This window comes from Kryptolebias marmoratus, linkage group LG1 (assembly GCF_001649575.2).
Source record: "Kryptolebias marmoratus isolate JLee-2015 linkage group LG1, ASM164957v2, whole genome shotgun sequence".
NCBI lineage: Eukaryota > Metazoa > Chordata > Actinopteri > Cyprinodontiformes > Rivulidae > Kryptolebias > Kryptolebias marmoratus.
Window position 1 is genome coordinate 25,776,452 of NC_051430.1, and position 19,584 is coordinate 25,796,035.

General features: G+C 39.9%; 2 protein-coding genes across 5 annotated transcripts in view; one reads left to right on the top strand and one right to left on the bottom strand.

The window, feature by feature from the left end:
• Positions 1–1,996: 1,996 nt before the first annotated feature.
• naaladl1 (N-acetylated alpha-linked acidic dipeptidase like 1) lies at positions 1,997–12,349 on the bottom strand. The gene is made up of 19 exons (XM_017412416.3): positions 11,971–12,349; positions 11,538–11,710; positions 11,244–11,365; positions 9,775–9,894; positions 8,673–8,865; positions 8,455–8,548; positions 8,253–8,357; positions 7,596–7,681; positions 7,385–7,504; positions 7,209–7,294; positions 6,798–6,861; positions 6,285–6,352; positions 6,082–6,173; positions 5,487–5,580; positions 5,149–5,230; positions 4,797–4,970; positions 3,299–3,386; positions 3,119–3,211; positions 1,997–2,539 (listed from the first exon to the last, which is right to left on the bottom strand). The coding sequence occupies exons 1-19, from the start codon at positions 12,168–12,170 to the stop codon at positions 2,362–2,364; spliced, it is 2,232 nt and encodes a 743-aa protein (XP_017267905.1). The 5' UTR covers positions 12,171–12,349; the 3' UTR covers positions 1,997–2,361.
• A 1,375-nt stretch (positions 12,350–13,724) lies between these two features.
• erap1b (endoplasmic reticulum aminopeptidase 1b) overlaps positions 13,725–19,584 on the top strand; it is an 8,841-nt gene continuing 2,981 nt past the window's right edge. For 2 of the 4 annotated variants that reach the window (XM_017412411.3, XM_017412414.3), the window contains exons 1-15: positions 13,725–14,085; positions 14,363–14,878; positions 15,016–15,154; positions 15,267–15,401; positions 15,526–15,646; positions 15,900–16,054; positions 16,139–16,252; positions 16,462–16,593; positions 16,684–16,815; positions 17,225–17,308; positions 17,574–17,731; positions 17,939–18,018; positions 18,130–18,313; positions 19,023–19,179; positions 19,338–19,522. In XM_017412411.3, coding sequence (XP_017267900.1) covers positions 14,394–14,878; positions 15,016–15,154; positions 15,267–15,401; positions 15,526–15,646; positions 15,900–16,054; positions 16,139–16,252; positions 16,462–16,593; positions 16,684–16,815; positions 17,225–17,308; positions 17,574–17,731; positions 17,939–18,018; positions 18,130–18,313; positions 19,023–19,179; positions 19,338–19,522 — 2,261 coding nt within the window. In that variant the 5' untranslated portion in view covers positions 13,725–14,085; positions 14,363–14,393. The remainder of the gene's footprint in view (positions 14,086–14,362; positions 14,879–15,015; positions 15,155–15,266; positions 15,402–15,525; positions 15,647–15,899; positions 16,055–16,138; positions 16,253–16,461; positions 16,594–16,683; positions 16,816–17,224; positions 17,309–17,573; positions 17,732–17,938; positions 18,019–18,129; positions 18,314–19,022; positions 19,180–19,337; positions 19,523–19,584) is intronic. The other 2 variants (XM_037977404.1, XM_037977406.1) reach the window with 2 other exon arrangements.

Below are 19,584 nucleotides of genomic sequence, written 5' to 3' on the forward strand. Positions count from 1 at the left end.
CGAAAAATGAAGATTTCAAGTCACAATTTGATGAGATAATCATGGTTCTATCTAGCCGTTCATTTTCTACACCCGCAGTTCTAATCATGGATCATGGTCACCGGGAGCTGGTGCCCATCTCCAAAATCAACACATAAGAGGGGATCACCTGGACAGGTTGCCAGTCCTCATCAAGGTTCCATTAAGGGTATTTTTCCCGATGATAAAACTAATTCTGTAATAGTTTTAAGAAACAGAGTAATGCAGACAACTGGAGTGTCTTGAAAAAACTGTCCATGTCCTCTCTAACTGCATCCATATGTCTCCTCTTTGGCCTTCCTCTTTGTCTTTTTCCTCCTCTGCACATGTCCAAACCATCTCAGTCTGGCCTCTCTAACTTTATCTCCCAGTCCTTCAACCTGTGCTGGACCTCTGATGACCTCATTCCTAATCCTGTCCATCCTCGTCCCTCCCAAGGAGAACCTCAACATCTTCAGCTCTGCCACTTCCTGTTCATTCTCCAAACCAAACAACATGGCTGCTCTCACCACTGCCTCGTAAACCTTTCCTTTGACCTTTGCTGCCACCCTTTTGTCACAAATAACTCCTGAAACTTTTCTCCATCCACTCCATCCTGCCTGGACTCTCTTCTTCTCTTTACCACACTCCCCGTTTTCCTGGACAGTCTAACCTACGTACTTGAAGTCCTGCAGCTTTGTGACCTCTGACCTCCTTGTAGCCTCACTGTTCCACCTGCCTCCCTCTCATCCACACACAGCACTCTGTCTCCCTACAGCTGACTTTCATTCCTCTTCTTTCAAGTGTATACCTCCACCTCTCCAAAATGTTTAATTTCCATGGCTCCCTGCTATGAGCAAATGTAAATTACCACGAAACAAATTTTAGGGAGTTGTAATAAAACACAACAAAGCCTAGAAATACTCTAATAATTACTTAAAAATGAGAACTTTCACTCATAACATGCCTTCTCTCCTGTGTGCACCCCTCCGCAGAAACTACTTCCTGGTTAAAACAGACCTTTGGTTGCTCTGGGCAGCGCCGCAAATATCAGTGATAAATATTGTGAGTGTCAAATTACTCACACAGCACTCCAGAGGGAAGAAAAGAAAAAAAAACCCATCATGGTTTGTTCATCTCTCCTGCTAAAAATACCAAAGAATGTCTGTATTTATGATACAAGCAGTCATTCATTTCTGAAACACAAGTTATCCTGATCCTGAGTTTTTAAAAGTATATTTTGTACTTTTGACAAAGGAGGTTTTTACAATCAGTAAAAAAAAAAGTCTTATTTTTACCTCACAGTTCAGCTTGATGACACGTTTTACAAGCATATTAGGTGTGTTAAGAAACATTATTGGAGACTTTATCAAAAGGTGGATCTGTGCATAAACTCCCTAGCTGTATTTTAGTTTTCTGTTGTGGCAACTTGTCTGACAGCAACTAACTCTGGAATCACATTTTGGACTCATATCAAGGTATTTTCTGACCCCTGGAGGCAGACAGCAGTACTGCAGGCCCATCTCAGCCTTCAGCAGCACTTTAGGCTGAGCCTCATGAAGCACTTACAAGTATTTAATAAATGTAGTGTTTTTGCTAATCTGACAAATTTAAAACAACATCTAATATAAACCCTGCCAGAAATGAGTGTTTTATAGATTTCTTCATAAATGCAACTCATTTAGTGTGAAACATTCTCAGAATTTAATGCATTTTCTTTTCAGTCAATTTTTGGTAGACTGTCTGGAGTATCAGTGACCACAGGCGAGGTAATATTTGTCTTTGGTCCTCACAGTGGATATTCTTAATATAGAATGTGTTTTTTATTTAAAAATACGGTTAAATATTTCTTTGCTGCAGTCATTCACAGCAAAAAGTACCAAAATAAGCAAGAGAAGGCAGGTATTACCCTCACTGTATCATCAGAAATCAACATATTGTAAAAACAAGAAGAAGAAAAGTTTTAATTTGTAGAAATTACCAATGTACTATATTGGATTTAGTGTCACTTCATTAATGCCTATTGTGATAGCTTTTGTCTGAAATCAATTATTTATTCTTCTCATATTTCCTGAATGCTGGTAGCCTTCACTGTGCTTAAAAAAAGGAGCATTGATCAAAACCCTGCATGAAATCAGAAAACACTTCAGTGTTTGAGAAAATATAACAGTAGGATGGAAAACAGATTTAAAAACACACATTATAATGAAAAAAGACGTTTTTGATCACATTTCTGTGCCTACAACTGTGACAGATTTACAAATCTTCTTTTATAATATATAAATAGTCCACAGAGTATCACTGCTTTCTGCAAAAGCCACTGTCGGTTTATGAATGTTCCCGTGAACGTTTACATTATTCTCCTTATATCACATCAGCCAGCATGCTGGCGGCCCCTGCAATAGCTTGGCTCACCACTGACAGGTGATAGTGCACTTTATTCCAGTCACTGTCCAATCCTGATGACTCGGCGTCGGCAAAGGCGTCTGCCACCCCTGGGAAGGTTGGCTTACCGGCATTACTTGAAGCCCAGATAACGTGCCTGTGTGACAACAAAAACAACTTTAAAATAAAAGTCTGTCTTTCGTTAAAGGAATTCATGCCACCGGCTGTGTTTTATGCCAGTGTTTTAAACAAAAAAAACTGTATTACTGCTCTGGTCCAACCTTTTGAAATGAGTAACCTCGTGCAATATCTCCAGATGTCACTCTCAGAGTATGTGTTGTGAATAACTGTTAGCTACTACCACATTTAAGCTCTATATCTGTAAAATTTACTAGAGTTTAGCCATTTATGAGTTGACTATGGTTGATTAGGTTTAATGGCCATCTTGAACTTGATTGGCTCCAAATTAATCAGTTGTATTCCTTCCTGAAAGTCTTTTTTTTTATTTGTCCAGTGGTTCATGAGATATTTTGGTAACAGTCAGACACATGAAGTCACAGACAGACACAGATAAAAACAGAACTGTCTGCCTTTGCCTATTGGAAACTGATTATAGCAATGCGTGCAAAGTCACAAAGACGTGAAAAACATTAATCCTGACCTGACATGACAGCTGTACTTTGTCTGGCTACAGCTGCAAAAAACAGTTTATAGTTTGTATCATTGATTATCTCACCTGTATCCATATTTGTCTTTGAAGGCCAGAGGATTCAAGAAAGCTCTGTCCACCAGCATGAGCTGGTCATTGATCTTTCTGACCTTCAGCGGCCTGAGCAATCAAAAGAAGGAGAGGAAACCCAACATTACTCTTCCTGTGGATGACACAGAGGTGTGTCTGCTGGACGTGTCCACCTACGTTTCATTTCCCAGGTCTGAGCTGCGAATCAACTCGTCTAAATGTTCAGCTGCTCTGCGAAAACTGGCCACGGCACGTTTTAGTGGTTCTGAAACAAAACAAATCATTTCAACCCTTCAATAACATTTTTCTGTCTCTCTCTAACTCTCTATGAATGCGAGACTGGAAAACAGTGTGTATAAACTGACTTCATTAATTTACTTTTCTGCTGCCATTTCTTTTACAGAGATGCAGTTTTCCTTCAACGCTCTTAATTGTCTCTCTTCTATTTTACTTTTTGGCAATATTATGTCACTATTTAAAGCTCAGTTTTCTTTTCCTCTATCCTTTTTGTGAGTTACTAAAACCAAAGTTATTGCATGCCTCCACAGGGGCATTAAAAGTTAGAAACTAAAGAAGAAGATCAACCTTTCCCGTGTGTTTTAAATCTTACAGGTTGAACACTGTTTTACTTTTTCTCTCTCAGCCTCAAACTCCTTTTGTAAAGTTGTTTGTAGTATTTTGTTACTGCACATCATAAACCTCTGTTCATTTGAGGCACCAGGATGCCAGTTTGTCTTCCTTTTAACCCCACTATTCCAACAACTTTTTGCTCACCTTGTATACCGTCTTTTAAGAATTTTCTGTTAGCAGCTTTAGCGACTGTTTCTGCAGGATGTCAGTTTCCTGTCCCACATGCTCCACTTTAGCAGTCAGTCTCTTTCTGGTCTAGAAATGTTAGTTACTCCTTTGTTTCAGCAGCCTCCCTGTCTGTGATACTGACACCCACCCCCCCAGTTCTCAAAAACCTCAAAGGTCAAAGGTCACAGGGAGCTAGTGTCTGTGGTCATTGGGTGAGAGGTGAGGCATACCCTGCACAGGTCACCAGTCCATCACAGGGCCAAATGGAGACAAACGAGACAGTTCATTATTCATCCTCTTACTGACTTCTAAGGACAATTAGAATCTTTAATGAACCTCTGATGCATGTTTTTGGGAGAGAACAGAATTACCTGAAAAAAACCCACATAAGTACAGGACATGCAAATTTCACACAGAAAGGCTGTGGTTGAGTTTTGAACCTGCAGCCTTCTTGCTGCGAGGCAACAGTGCTAAGCACCGAACGCTGTCCACTTTTCCTGCCCTCTGCCTCCATAATGGAACAGTTGTTAGCGCTGTTACCTCACATGGAAGGTTTCTGGGCTCAACTTCCGGCTGGAGCCTTTCTGCAGGTCTTCCCCGTGCATGTGTGGATTTTCTCCAGGCTCTTATGTGTGAGTGGGAATAGGTGTTTATTTCTATTTGGGCCTGTGATGTTCTGGTGACCTGTTCAGGTGCCACCCTGCCTTTTAACCAATGATTGCTGGAGATAGGCACCAGATCCCTGAACAGGAATGAATGGCTGTAGAAAATGGATGGCTTCTAGTCTCTGTTTCACATGATGCTTTCATGGATCAGGAAAGTCCTCGAGTTCAGCATCAGTGCTTGCTGATATTGTGAGCTGTGGTCTTGTACTCACCCATAGAGATTTTCTTAGCTTGAAGCTTCTCCTGATACAAGTCCACTGCTGTTTTCAGATACTCCTCCAGACTCTCAGCGTAGTCGCTGCAGTTCAGTGGCAACACCAGACTGTCAGCCAGTCGGATGAGGATGTTCCCTGCTGTCCTGGCAACTGCTTGGTGACTCACAAACCCTTGGAGGAGGAAGAAGATTGTGATGTTGGGAAGAAGAGAAACTATTTGGATAATCTGATGGCAGAATTATCATGAAATGTTTGGATGATGATGAAGAGTGTCACCTGCAGCACAAGGACTAAATGTAAATACAATGATGGTGCACAAAAGGCCAAATAAAGGAACAGCAGGGCTTACCAGGATCAATGAACTTTGAAGCATAGTCAAAGGTGTCGTATGCTGTGTGGTAAGCAGGATAAATCCGAGCACTTGTTTTACTCTGAGGAACCACAATCAGTTTGGGTTGACAATAAAATAACTAAATAAAATCTGACTTCTTCACATATTGGTGCTAAACAGGCAAATTAATTAAAACAAAAGATGAAATGACACAACTTAAAAGTAATAAAACAATGCAGCACATCCAGTCCCCAACATTGTATTGAATAATAATCTGAGCAGAAGCAATTTAGACGAAAAACCTTTAAAAATGCTGATTGGTAAAGTTTATGAAGAATAAAAGAATGTCCATATACCCTGTCATATGTGTACGACATGTCCATTGAAGTGATTCCCAGGTAATGAACAAAGGCAGCGTAATCACTCCCAGCTCCTGTTAAATATCCCAGCCTGCAGAAGGAAAACCATGAAGCATTTTTACTAAAAGAAGGACAAATCAGCTATTTTAATGTTGAATTTTAACATTATTGAACATGAGCACAGTCACAATGTAAATTTATTCAAAGTTTAGTCGATGAAATACAAAAACTACTACCAAGGCTATGTTTTAATACATCTACAGCATCTTTTTTAAACTATGTATTGCCTTATTCAAAATGTCACAATCACATATTGCAGATGTAAAAACAACAACAAAAAACGACAGAGGATGTATGTCTTGTGCTTTCATATTTGAAGAAAAATAAATACTTAATTGCAAATCACCTAAAACAACTGCTTTAAATCTTTATGTGCTTTTTTAAGAGCTGCTGACTAAAGATGACCTCTTAGTCTGATCCTTTCTGTGTATAGATTGTAAATGTTCAGACTCATGTGAGAGTTTGAATAAAAACTTTTGTCATTTCTAAGGCTGCTTTGGTTAACCCGAGAGCTGCCCCTGCGTGTCAGTACCTTGGAATGAGACCGTGGGTCGGGCTGGTCCTGTTAAAGTAACATTTCCAGTTATCGTACACGTTCGTGGAATCCAGTCCAGGTGCATTGACCTTGTAAATAAGCAATAAAACACACTTGTATATGACGGTGCTTTTTGTACATTAGTTTTATTCAGTTTAAAATGACGGGTAAAACAAAACGTAATTTCTTGAAATGCAAACCTGTTTTGTGGCTTTGAAGATGACATTTTGCATTGATGGCATCCCTGAAGCTCTGAGGGTGGCATTGGCTGAGGAGTTAAAAATAAAAGAGTTTAGTAAAACTGTCATATACATTTTAAAATCTCCGCAAGAGAATCTATTGATTTATCCATCCATCAATCCATCTATCTGTCTGTCTGTCTGTCTGTCTGTCTGTCTGTCTGTCTGTGAGTTGATAGATAGGTAATCATTTGAAGAGTTACATCTAATGAGTATTTCCCATAAGTTTCGTTATAATTTGCCTAGTGGCTCATGAGGTATTTTGCTAACGGACAAAGAGCATTGACATTTAAACAAATAGCACAATCTTTTAGCACTTAAAATATGTGTTGGTGATCAATCTCAGTTACTACCACGTCAAACTGGGTAAATATCTGTAAAATTAACTGAGCTGTGGCCATTTTGGTATCTTTTAATGCTGGTTGGTTTTCACAAACACTCACACAAATAAAAGGGAAGTTTTGTTTGTCTTACCAAAGACAGCTATGTCCACATTGATGTAAGCCACCGTGCGTTCACTCAGCTTGGTGACGTATTCCTGAAGGACAGAAAACATCAAATTTTCTCTCCTTTTTTTAACTCATTCTCAGTGGAAGTAGACATGACATAACAGGAAGTTAATCACTAACCCAATGAAATGCTTTATCAGAAAACACATCTTGAGATGAACAGTTGTAAAACGACTATGCTGTAACATTTTGCATCAGCTGAAGTTATGATGCTTTTAGTTTCTTCTAAATAAATTCTCAAATTTTTCTCTCATTTATGAAACATAAAAGACTGCCATTAGTTTCTTTCAAAAACAAATATAGTTTCATTTTAAAGCAGTTTAGAGTTGAATTGGAATGCTCCTTTTTTCCAGTTTGGGAGTTTTATGGAAACTACCTCTGCGTACTCTGCAGACCCAATAAGGCCGAACTCTTCAGCTCCCCAGCTTCCAAAGACGATGGACCTGCGAGGCCTCCATTTTCCTGCCATACAGAAGCACAAAGATGAGCTATTATTTCTAACCAAAACTATCAGACAGCCTCTTCTTCCAGTAATTATATGACTCTTCTCACCTTGTTTCACCATTCTGCCCAGTACGCTGCTGATTTCCAGCATGACTGACGTCCCGCTGCTCGGGTCGATGGCACCATGGACCCAACTGTCCCTGTGGTTTCCATACATCACATACCTGTCTGGAAACACACACGCGGAGGAATTACAGAAATATTACAAGCCGAGCGCAGTTGATTTTATGATTTATTTGGATTTCTTCACCACTCTCACCTGGTTCAACGCTTCCTCTGATAACGCCCATCACATTGGAGGAGTTTACTACCTTTGCGTAATTGAAGATGTCCATTTTTATATCGCTGGAAAAGAGTTTAAATTTGGAATACTGAAGAAACAGAGAGACAAAGGCCCTGTTTACACATGACATGGCTTTTTGGTGACCATAAATAGACAGATCTGAATAAAAGATGCATTTCAAGTCCAGGTGTGAATTCACACATTCACACTTGAAACCCTGATTTAACTTTAGGAGGACAGAAGACAGCAACCATTTAAGACATGTTGCTGTCCTCTTTTGATCTGATCATCCAGGATACCTCCTAATGACAGATGTAAACAGAGACAGTTATGCTTTTTTCTACCATACTCTAGCAATAGCTTTCCTATTTTCCCCCTAAAAATTGTAAAAAAAAATTTGTTCAAAGAAATTCAATCATTTTAAAGTGTAAGGTTTTTGACAAAGACAAGTAAGTTTTAAAACATACAGAATAATATATGTTCATTTAAAAACATGTAACTTAGATTAGGTGAAGCTTTGTAAGAGTGTAAACTTTTAAAATTGGACATGATGTGACCACGATGTCGGAGCTGTTACTCATGAACTAATCTCTGACATTTTATTGAATAGGAAACATAAAAAGCATTGACAACCTGTTGTTAAACTCAGATGTAGGTTTGAACCCTGGAGCTCCATAATTGTAGGTGCAGTTAAATCCTCCCTGCCATTCAGGTGGAGCTGCATCTCCACCCAACGCACTAAAGTGATTAAAGAAAAACAAAGAGCATAACTCAGTTTGGAGTTATAATTAAACATTTTAAGCATTAATTATTCCACAAACAGATTTTCACAAACCAAATCAGTATGTATGCATCCTCAAATCCAATTGGTTGTATTGGAATGGGAGGGACCCCTTTAATATCTGCCTCTGGGATTCTGTAGGTGTCCTCTGCAATAAAGGTTAGTGCAAGAGTTAGTTAATAATATATTTTGATGTAATGCAAGTTTGAAGATGGACTAAAACAGTTCTGCTTGATGCATGGGGAAGTAAAGGTGCAGAAGACAGTAGTTACCTTTGGCAGCCAGGTACGGTGTGCGCATATCTCCAAAGTCACTGCCGAAGGCACCTCTCTCCACACCGGATGGCGGCAGGTACCAGGAGTGAGGATACGTCTCATTGACGTCAGACATGAGACCATCGTTGATGTCCAGAGGGTCAGTGTACACGAGCACGCCGATGATGCCGTATGTTGCTGCTACGATGGCCTGCATGAGACACACATTTAGTAAACAACTGAATTTTAGCAAAATAATGAACAGATTAATAATTTAATGTTTCTGTCAAGTCAGATACATTTTCACCTACAAACACAATGAGTGTATAAGGAGTAAAACTGTCAAAATAAACTTTATGCATGCGAGTCATGTCTCATTGTGGACGAATTTAAGACAGTCCTTCATGTGTTGTTTTTTAACAGGACTCAAAGGTTGTTAAATGCATGCTTTGGGTTGTTGTCCTGCTGTCAAGCCTCAAATAATTAACAAATAAATAACAAATTTGACTCTAAGTGATCTAGATAAACTTGCAACCTGTCCAGGACGTCCCCCGCCTCTCAGACAGTGACTGCTGGAGGTAGGCACCAGTTCGCCACGATCTGGGAAAAGAAAGATGGATGGATGGATGGATGGATGGATGGATGGATGGATGGATGGATGGATGGATGGATGGATGGATAATTTTGTGTTTTTGGCTGCATTAATTGCCACTAGTCCCAGACACGGTGAAGCAGTCCCACAGCATGATAGTACCTCTGTCATGCTTTACTGTATGTAGTAAAGTTATTTCTTTTATAGAGCTTCCTGTTGTCTGAATAAACTGATGTGCTGCATTCCTCACTTTAACTTTCTTCCTGAAAACATTATCCCAGAAAGAGGGGCCTCTGTCCCACGAGTCGATGGGGGACAGAAGTAATTTCATTTTTTTTAAGAGTATCGTTGATTTTAAAAAGGTGTCAGTGACTGTACACAAACTATAACAGTTTTCATTTATTGTTTAGTCACAAAAAAATTCAGTTCAATAAATTTGTGGATTTGCTTATGTAAATTAGATGTACATATTAATGTCTCAATAATATTTAGTGTATTTCTCGTTTAGGTCCAGAATAAAAGACGTACTTTGGCTCCTCTTCCTGCTCCTCCATATCTGGTGATAGCGATGGTTCCTTCCAGGTTGACTGTCTGGTTCAGGTGGCTGTAATCACTGAGTTTCCCCTGATTGGCGTAAACAAGTTTCCCCTTAAAAGAATCAGAAAGATTATAATTCTGTCAGCAGCTCCAATCAATATCCCAGTGAATAGATTTATAAAATAAATCTAGCATCTAAAATTCTGAAACAGGCAAACACAGCAATTCATAGTTGAAATAATCTTATCTGTGTGAATCATCACTGGTTGATGGTTTGTGCAATCTCTCCGTACGATAACAAATAAATTTATCAGCAATGATAAAACTTTCAAAAGAAATTGGCCTTGAAGATGTGTTATCTGATAAAGAAGGCAAACCAGCAGGTAACTCTTAACAGAATGAGACTGTTAATAATTAAACAAGCAAATCATGTTTCCTCTTCTGGTTAGTTTCCACACTGAATTAGATAAAACCTATTAACATATTGTGTCCACGGTTTGTTGTCATAGTTGTTTTCTTTTCACGGTAATTATTATCATCCATTTTCAAACTGCCAAACATTATTTCAACCAACTCTCAAAGGTTTAGGGATAAAACTAAAGGAAGCTTGGTGTTTCAGTAATGTTGAACTGCATATTTGTTTTACTTAAACTGGACAAAAAAATAAACAAACACAGAAAACAGCCTTTAACCCACGATATGGAAAAAAATTGTAACTTTTTACATGAGAATGTGGAAAAGAAGTTATTTGTCGAAACAAACAAAAGCAGTTTAGAATGTTTATCTTAGACATTTTATTCCCACAGTCCTAAAAATAAGATTTAAAAGAAAGTTAAATAACCTCCAAAAGATTTTTTCTTCTCAAGCAAGGCCATGGGAACTGGTGCTGAAAGTATATATATCCACTTGTGTAATGTAAGTTTAGAATCCAATCATATTTTTATGATAATGACTTATTAATTAGGTAAATGAAATATCTGTTTGCTCACATCCCTGTCTGGGTAGTACATTTCTTTCTCACTTTATACGCCCTCACAGCACCGTCTGTGTAAAACCCCTTCCTGTAGCTGTGTCCTCCTGTGTTTCATGGAAAGCATTGTTTGAAGCTGGAGCTTCAGATGATTATTGTGGCAGTGAAATCTTTGTTTTGTTATGACAAAATTCCAACCAAGTGTAACATAAAGTCGTAAGATGTGAGAGGTTTAGAGTAGGGCCTCAGCGGTTTGAGTCAGAAAATGTGATCATCGTGTGATTTTTATTTTACAGTTTTAGTGAATTACTTTGTAAAACTCTTTTTCTCATAAACAGAATGTCCCATAAACACAAACCGTGTAAAGGATCTGTGCGCAAACACGCAATCAAATGCTGGAAGATGGGAATCCTTGCGCTGTTCATGATTTAACAGTCGTGTTTTTCAGGAAACGTTAAGCGTTGTTTAGGATGCTGTAACATTGTTTTACCTTGGGGTGTCCTGGAGGAGAGTACGCGGCATACGGCTGGACCACCTCAGGATCCTCCTGGTCTGAAGTGTAGGGCTTCTCCTTTTCTCTGGCAGCATGCAGCACAGTTCCAGATGGATTCACTGGAATTCAAAAGTCACAAGCCGTTAGAACAAGTGCTCATAAAGACTAATTTTATTTCTTTTCATTAACTTTCATCCTTCCTTTACTGTATATTTTTAAGAAGATTCAGAAGCAGGCTGAACAAAACCACGACAGCAAACATCCCTGCTGTCTTTCATCAGTTTCGCTCACCAACAGTAACTTTATTTGGTTTGTTGCGGTCGGGAAATGAAAGATAGACCATATATTCCTCTCTCCAGGCCTGATCCAGACCAGTGTCGGGGTCCTGCCACCTCTTTAACATGAACTGCACCGTCTGCTCGTCTCCAGCTGTGGTGGCCATATGAGGCACTTTGGTCAACTCCCTGTGAAGGAAAGTTTTAGATAAAGAAAAACCTGATTTATTCACACATTGATGAGGATCAACAAATTACTGTAAATACCGGATAAACTTTACAAATATATAAGAGTTCATTGAGAACATTTCACAGTTTTTTATTGTTTAAAGTGCTTTACTTCTCATTTTCCCATTTTGGTTTAAAGAATTTTATACTTGCATGAATCAAAAACATATTTCATAAAATTCCGATAATTCCCATTTAATTTTGACAACGCATCAACTCACCTCAGGTTCTCCTGAATATTAACATTATCCACCTCAGATAAAAACTGTTGAATGAGGTTCTCATCCACATCCTTTGCCACATCTTTTACCCAGGACGGTGCAGAGTCACCGCTCTTTGTGACTCCATAGTGACCGATTAGGATTCCTACAGCCAGTGTGATCGACCCACACAGACCCCCAATCAGCACCTGCTTCAACATTCTCCACCTCAAGATGACTCCTCTTGGATCTTATGTTTTCTAAAACTGAGCTTTCCTCAGTGCTAAGTTTGTTTTTTCTGAGTCTGGTTGCTGCCTATAAATCTGGATTTATGTCATAAATATGTTTGCTTTTCATTCTTAAGTACAACAAAGTGCAGCTGCTGAAGTCACCACTCATAAGACACCGCCACTGGAACGTTTACTCAATAATATTTGCAGATGGGATGGACTTTATCCCTTTGTGTGTGTGTGTGTGTGTGGGTGGGTGTGTGTAGGGGAGGGAATCCCTTTTTTCTCTTTTCAAACTGACAGCTTTAAAAAGGAATTTTGACCTTTTTTTGTTAATTCCTATTAGTTTTATTTAAGACTCAATTTAAAACATAACGTTATTTCAAAATAAAAAAGTCATCTCAGGGTGCTGCAAAATAAATTCATCAAACAACAACAACAATAACAGGACGTGGTGATGAGAAAACTGTTAATAAATAAAGAAAAAGCCTTTTTGAAGCAGGAATATATGATTACTTAAAGTGAGCATGCTTATTGTATGACTATTGAACCTATTTTTGTTAGTAAAACAAAAAAAAAACTTTCATTAACTTTTTTTCTTCAGTTCCAGAAAAGCTTATCTTTGTTAAAGCTGATGTTCTCTATGACTTCCTTTAATGCATTATAATAATCCTCTAAACAAGACAAAGATGTAGTTTTATCTTTTGTTGTCTTAAAGACTTATCACCCCATTTTTTATTCATAAACATGAACATGAACACATTTTAAGCAGCATCAGGTCTTTGTGGTGTAAAATTTGGTACATCAAAGTGTAAAATTTCAAGACAACTTTTCTTATTTTTCAGAGTAAATAAACATTAAAGCACTACATGATTTATGACTTCAAAAACAAGAGAAGCTGTAACATTTGTATTGGCTTAACAACATTTTCCAGAGTTGGAAAGGACCGGATAATGCAACAACAAAATCTAAAAACACAACAAAACTTGAGAAACACATAAAAAGTGAAAAGGACAATTTTCTTAAAAGCAAGGAATATTTCAGGAAACACAGCTACACTTCAGAAAACAAAATAATATAGGAAATGCGACATTTCTTGAAGCATCTACTGCTTATCAGAATATCTGTCCAACAAAGGTGCACAGAAAGTAAAAAAGTAAATAGGTAAATCATTTTTGATTAAATTTTTTTAAAGCTCACTTAAAAAAAGATCTTGAATATTAGTATGATAAATAAATCATCATATGAACAGGAACACATTAGGGGAAAAACATCACTTTTAAAAAGTTTTCTCTTTCAGTGTGTCTCCTGTTTTAATACTAGTTATATGTTTTTTAATGCTTGCTGTGTTTCTTTTGATATATATTGTAGTCTTTTTGTTTTGAGTTAATGTGTTTTATTAAATTATATTGTTCTGATCCCATCAGAGCCACAACTTCATCGGTTTGCACAAAAATTGTCCGCTTAAATTTAAATAAAGTTGAGTTGAAACTTGAGTAACGGTGCCATCTAGTGGTCAAATGTGGCATCGTCAAAATAAAACGCAACTTCCTGGTTCTTTCCCTCAGAGTCCCTCGCGCGTATTTTGGTCCATTTTAGCAGTAATGTGATGCAGTCAGTGTTACTTTTGCAACACATTTGAAGCTTGTCTACTGTTTATTTGCTGAGAGCCGAACTGAATGAGGTAATTCCGCTCAGTTCTTGGGTTTTGTGTGTTAAACCTGCAGATATGCGGAGGCTTTAAAAGCAGAATGTCACGCAGCTTTGTGTGTGAGACACGGAACCTCTGACAGCTCCGCTGAATCGTTTCCTCCGGTTTTTCTGCCAGCCTGGATCCTTCTTCTGTTTCACTTTCACTCTTGACAAACTCTTGTCCCCCTTGCGCGCAGGGGGACAAAACGGTAAGGTGAGCCTTTTTAACATTAGTAGGTAAAATACCTAACCTATAAATCAAACATGTAAGATGTTAGAATGTGTGAACATTCACTTCGAGTGAAATAAACCAAATTATGATTTGGGCCCTTACATATTAATAAATGGAAATTAGTGTGAAATCGAAAGTGTTGCATTCACGTCTTCCTCGTCCTTCATTGAGTTGACAAAGCAACAATTAGATTCCCCCATTCAGCTATTTAAGTGTAAATATTTAGCTGAATAAAATGTGTCTGTTATTGTATTTCCAGGTGAGAGGACTTTCCTGCCATCTTTGCCACCATGTTTCCCCTCCTGTTGGTGCTTTCTGTCCTCTGTCCTCCCTCCTCCGGAGCCCAGATCCCAAATGAAGGCCAACCCAGTGACCCCCCCATCGCCACAAACGGTCAGCGCTTCCCTTGGGACCGGATGAGGCTTCCCCAAACCGTCAGCCCCCTGCACTACGACCTGACCATCCACCCAAACCTCACCACCCTCGACTTCACCGGCGTGGTCCGGATCAGTCTGGATGTGCACGAGGACACCAGCGTGGTGATTCTCCACGCCAAGCAGATGCAGGTATCCAACGTGCTGCTCCTGGCCCCCGGTGGCGCGAGGCCCCTGAGGGTGCTGGAGTATCCTCGCTTCCACCAGCTGGCCCTGCTGTCGGACTCGGTGCTGGCCAAAGGCAGGAAGTACGAGGTCCAGCTGGAGTTTGCTGCCAACCTGTCCGACAGCTTTCATGGTTTCTACAAAAGCAGCTACCGCACCAGCAGTGGGGAGGTCCGGTAAGACCATAAAACCCACTTCTTTATGCGTTTCAAAGGTTTTTTTATAATTAACTTTCTGACTAAAGAAACAGTGGATATAAACAAATATTTTTCAACGATAACATCCACTTTTGTTTAATTTCTGCTTCGCTCAGGGTCATGGCATCTACACAGTTTGAGGCTACATTTGCTCGTGGAGCCTTCCCCTGTTTTGACGAGCCCGCCTTCAAAGCCAACTTCACCATACGGATCACACGAGAGCCACGTCACATAGCCATTTCCAACATGCCCAAGGTACGTGTCCTCTCGTCGTTTAACTCCGCACGAAAGTCTGCAGGTTTTCAGAATGTGGTTATAAGAAGAAATAAACCCATAAAAAGCTTAACGCCTGTGTTGTGTCCCCCAGGTTAAAACAGTGGAGCTGCCTGGCGGTTTACTGGAGGATCACTTTGACACAACGGTAAAAATGAGTACTTACCTGGTGGCCTACATCGTGTCAGACTTCCTGTCTGTGAGCAGAACCACGCAGCACGGAGTCCAGGTGAGGCCCAAATGTTCTGTAGAAATACTTGTATTTAATCTTGATGAGGCAGGCTTTTACTGCTTTATAAGTTTAGGAAAAGTTGACGTGTTTCCTCATAGTTCTTTCCTGTGATTCCCATCAGATCTCCATTTATTCTGTCCCTGAGAAGATCAACCAGACGGCCTTTGCTTTGGACGCTGCAGTCAAGTTGTTGGACTTCTATGATGATTATTTCGACATCCCTTACCCGCTTCCCAAACAGGGTCGGTGGAGATGCGTTTTATTATCTGGCTTTTATGACATGGCAACCAAAGCAGCAGTAGCTACAGCACAACATTTATTTTGGAAAAGTCCAAAGATTAGTTTAAATTTTACTCTGTGGTCATTTATGCATTATTCCTGATTTCCATTTAGGAAAATGGATAATCAAGTCAAGAATCAGTATTATAGTATGTTTCAGAGGGCCGGCTGCTTCATATTTAATTTTCTTCACGGTCTTTTTGCTGCTCCCTGCAGACCTGGCAGCCATCCCCGACTTCCAGTCTGGTGCGATGGAGAACTGGGGTCTGACCACCTACAGAGAGACCGGCCTCCTCTTTGACCCCGACAAGTCCTCCGCCTCCGACAAACTGGCCATCACGAAGGTCATCGCCCATGAGCTCGCACACCAGGTCGGTAAAAGAAAGCCCGTGCAAATTTAATTCTGAAAGTGAGAGCGCGTCCTTCGTTAGAATGCAGCTTTCGTGTGTTTTCAGTGGTTTGGAAACCTGGTGACGATGGAGTGGTGGAATGACTTGTGGCTCAACGAGGGTTTTGCCAAGTTCATGGAGTTTATTTCCCTCGACATCACTTACCCAGATCTGCATGTGGTAAGAGCCGAGCACAAAAAAACGACTAAACGTGGTTTAGCCTTTCTTTATTTCCGCTTACATTTCTTTCCAATTTAATTCAGAACTTTCCTTTTTATTTACAAAAAACATAGAAGAGATTTTTGATCATATAGGATGAAATACAACACAGAAAGCGTTTTGTTTTCAGACACCTAAAAACAACTCTCTCTACGCCGTGTTTTTCTCAGGATAACTTCTTCTTGGGCAAATGTTTTGAAGCCATGGAGGTGGACTCTCTCAGCTCATCCCACCCAGTCTCCACCCCAGTGGAAAACCCCACGCAGATCCAGGAGATGTTCGACGACGTGTCATATGACAAGGTCAGCGTGTGCAGGATATTAGCTCTTACTTTAAATAAATAGAAATGTCAGTAAGTCTGCTGCCTCACGTTTGAATGGATACGTTTTTAGGGCGCGTGTATTCTGAACATGCTGCGGGACTTCCTAACCCCTGAGGCCTTTGAGATCGGCATCATCCGATACCTGAAGCGCTTCAGCTACCAGAACACTGTGAACAGCCACCTGTGGGAGAGCCTGACTGATGTGAGTGATGAGTGTCTGCCAGCAGCTTACACTGCCTGGGGTCTCGATCATCCTAAAGTGGTAAAACTTGCAGAATCTGCAGGAGTAGATGATAAGTGATGGAAGGAATCCATGAGTTTTTAAACTTCCGCAGGTGATCAAAACCTGATAAAACCCATTTTCAAGTGTAGATTTACTTAGAAATCACTCAAATTATTATTAGTAAATTTTTACACCTTGACATGTTCATTTTGTGACGAGTTTTTGGAAAACACTATTGCAATTCCTCCTCTTTATGTAATCCTGCAGGATCAGTGGGGAAGTTGAATGTTAGGGAAAACGTGCTGCAGTTTAGTTTTGTCTTTGATTATTTTGTTTTTGTTGTTTGTTTGTTTTTTTGTCTGCTAAATTTTGTATGTGATGCCACCAGATCTGCAGCTCGGATGATTTGGATGAAGGTCGAATGAAACACGTGGAATTCTGCTCCAAACGGAAACTTCAGTCTGGAGCCTCGGTGAGCTTTCCTGCTTGGTGGAACAGAGCACTTTGACAAAAACGCATCCAAATAATGACAAAAAATTGTAAAAACACAATGAACTGAGCATGAACTCTTGTAGCAGAAATGGCTGTGGTAGTTTCACTATATTTACAAGCCGTTAAGTTAATAATTTGTCAGTAATTTCCTGCATGTTTCTGTTTGATTTGTATAAATGCCAATAAGACAAATTACGAGTTGTGTGTGAACTTATTTGTGTATCTGAATGTGTGATGTGCTTCAGAAGTGGTACTCTGGCGATGAGCTGGATGTCAAGGCCATCATGGACACCTGGACGCTGCAGGAAGGCTTCCCGCTGGTCACTGTGGAGGTCAGAGGTCGCGAGGTCAGACTCAGTCAGGAGCGTTTCCTGAGGGCCGATGACCTGTCGCTCACTGAAGGGTGAGAAATGAAGCACATGTTATAAATGTGCAGCAGTAGTTTCTGTAGAAGAAGCTTAGTGAAAACTTTCAACTATTTTTTATGGAATAAAATTAAACTTTTATTTATCAGAACTTCACAGAGAAACATTGTTTTAGATACTGTACGTTCTTTATTAGCTTTCACAACTTTTTGTCAGTCGTTGATGTATTTTGCGTTGTTTTTAAGGTACTTGTGGCAGATCCCTCTGACGTACCAGACCAGCGTGTCCAACACCATCCATCGTTTCCTTCTCAAAACAAAAACCGGTGAGTATTTCACTCAGACTCATTCTTTTCTGCTGTAATCAGAGACCTCAAACAGTTAAATTCAACCCGTTCTTCTTCCTTTAAAGCTTGTTTGTGCTCCTTGCCTTTCAGATGTCCTGTACCTGCCTGAGGAGGTGGACTGGGTGAAGTTTAATGTCAACATGAGTGGTTACTACATGGTCCATTATGCAGGCGAGGGCTGGGGTTCCATAATTAATCTGCTGCATCACAACCACACGGCTCTGTCCGGCAACGATAGAGCCAGCCTCATCCAGAACGTCTTCCAGCTGGTCGGGTCTGTGAAAAGCTTCACCCAACATTGATCTTATCGTGTGGATGCTGACTCAGCATTTACATTGTTGTTTTCCTCTTCTTTTTAATTTTACCTACAATTTTTGCCATCTCACTGCTCCTGCATACTTTGTGCTATTTTAGCCATTAAGGAGATGGATGCTATGATTTCTGTTTTTGTAACTCTGAGACATTGAGATTCTTCAGTTCCTTCAAAAACATTGTTCTCTTTTAAATCTACTTCACCTACTGGCTCTGTTTTTTGCTTTTTATGCTACTTTGAGCTTTTCAGCTACTGTTCTGCTACTTTAAACCTTTGCTTACCGTTAAGCTACTGGCTAGCCTGTTGCTCCTATTAGCCTTTAGCTACTGTTTTGTTCCTTTCAGCTAGTGTTCAGAAGTGTTCTGCTTCTGTTAGCTTTTAGCTGGTGCTCTTCTTTAACAGCTCAGGTTTAGCTTCTCCAGCGAATTTCAGCATCCATACTGGAAAAAAAAAAGCTTTTTCTTTAGTATTTTGATTATGATCCAATATCACATTAAACAACTTTAGCTTAATGTCAGCCTTATGGTTAAAAACGAAACCTTGGTTACCTTTCCTCCTCTGTTTTGAAGCTGGGTGTTGTTTTTGAAATCAGCCAGTCAGGTTTCCTCCAAGAACTGACTGAGTTCAGTTTGATTCTGATCTGATGGGAAGCTTGTCCTCCATGTTGCAGCGTTGGGAAGGTGAGGCTGGACACGGCCCTGGAGCTGTCTCTTTACCTGTCCAGAGAGACTGAGATTATGGCTGTGACTCAGGGCTTTGGAGAACTCGTTCCACTTTACAAGCTGATGGAGAAGAGAGACATGCCTGAGCTGGAGAACCAGATGAAAGTAAGATGGCGCTCGTGGCAAACAAATTAATGCCTGAAAATCTTAAATACCATTCCTTTCAAAGCTCTTTTAAACCCAACTGTACTTTAAAGTATTTTACTTTGACACTATTTTCTTAAGTGAAAAACTTTGTAGACTGACTGCTTGTGTGTTTTCAGGGTTACATTGTGGATCTGTTCCGGGATCTGATCAATCAGCAGGAGTGGACCGACTCCGGTTCGGTGTCTCAGCGAGTGTTGAGGAGCTACCTGCTGCTGTTTGCCTGCGTCAGAAACTATGAGCCCTGTTTAAAGAAAGCCACTCGGCTCTTTAACCAGTGGAAGGATTCTGATGGCACCATGAGGTCAGGGGTCACTTGTATGCAGAGATTTAGCATTTTCAGGTTGTTCTCTGAAACAAAGATTA

What these genes read in the sequence shown, in the direction of transcription:
- naaladl1 (XM_017412416.3), bottom strand. Translation starts at nt 12,170, where the DNA reads ATGTTGAAGCAGGTGCTGATTGGGGGTCTGTGTGGGTCGATCACACTG. An exon ending in GATGCATACATACTGATTTG is followed by an intron (nt 8,358 to 8,454) that starts GTTTGTGAAAAT and finishes TAATCACTTTAG; the next exon opens with TGCGTTGGGTGGAGATGCAG. An exon ending in TCAGACCTGGGAAATGAAAC is followed by an intron (nt 3,212 to 3,298) that starts GTAGGTGGACAC and finishes TTGATTGCTCAG; the next exon opens with GCCGCTGAAGGTCAGAAAGA.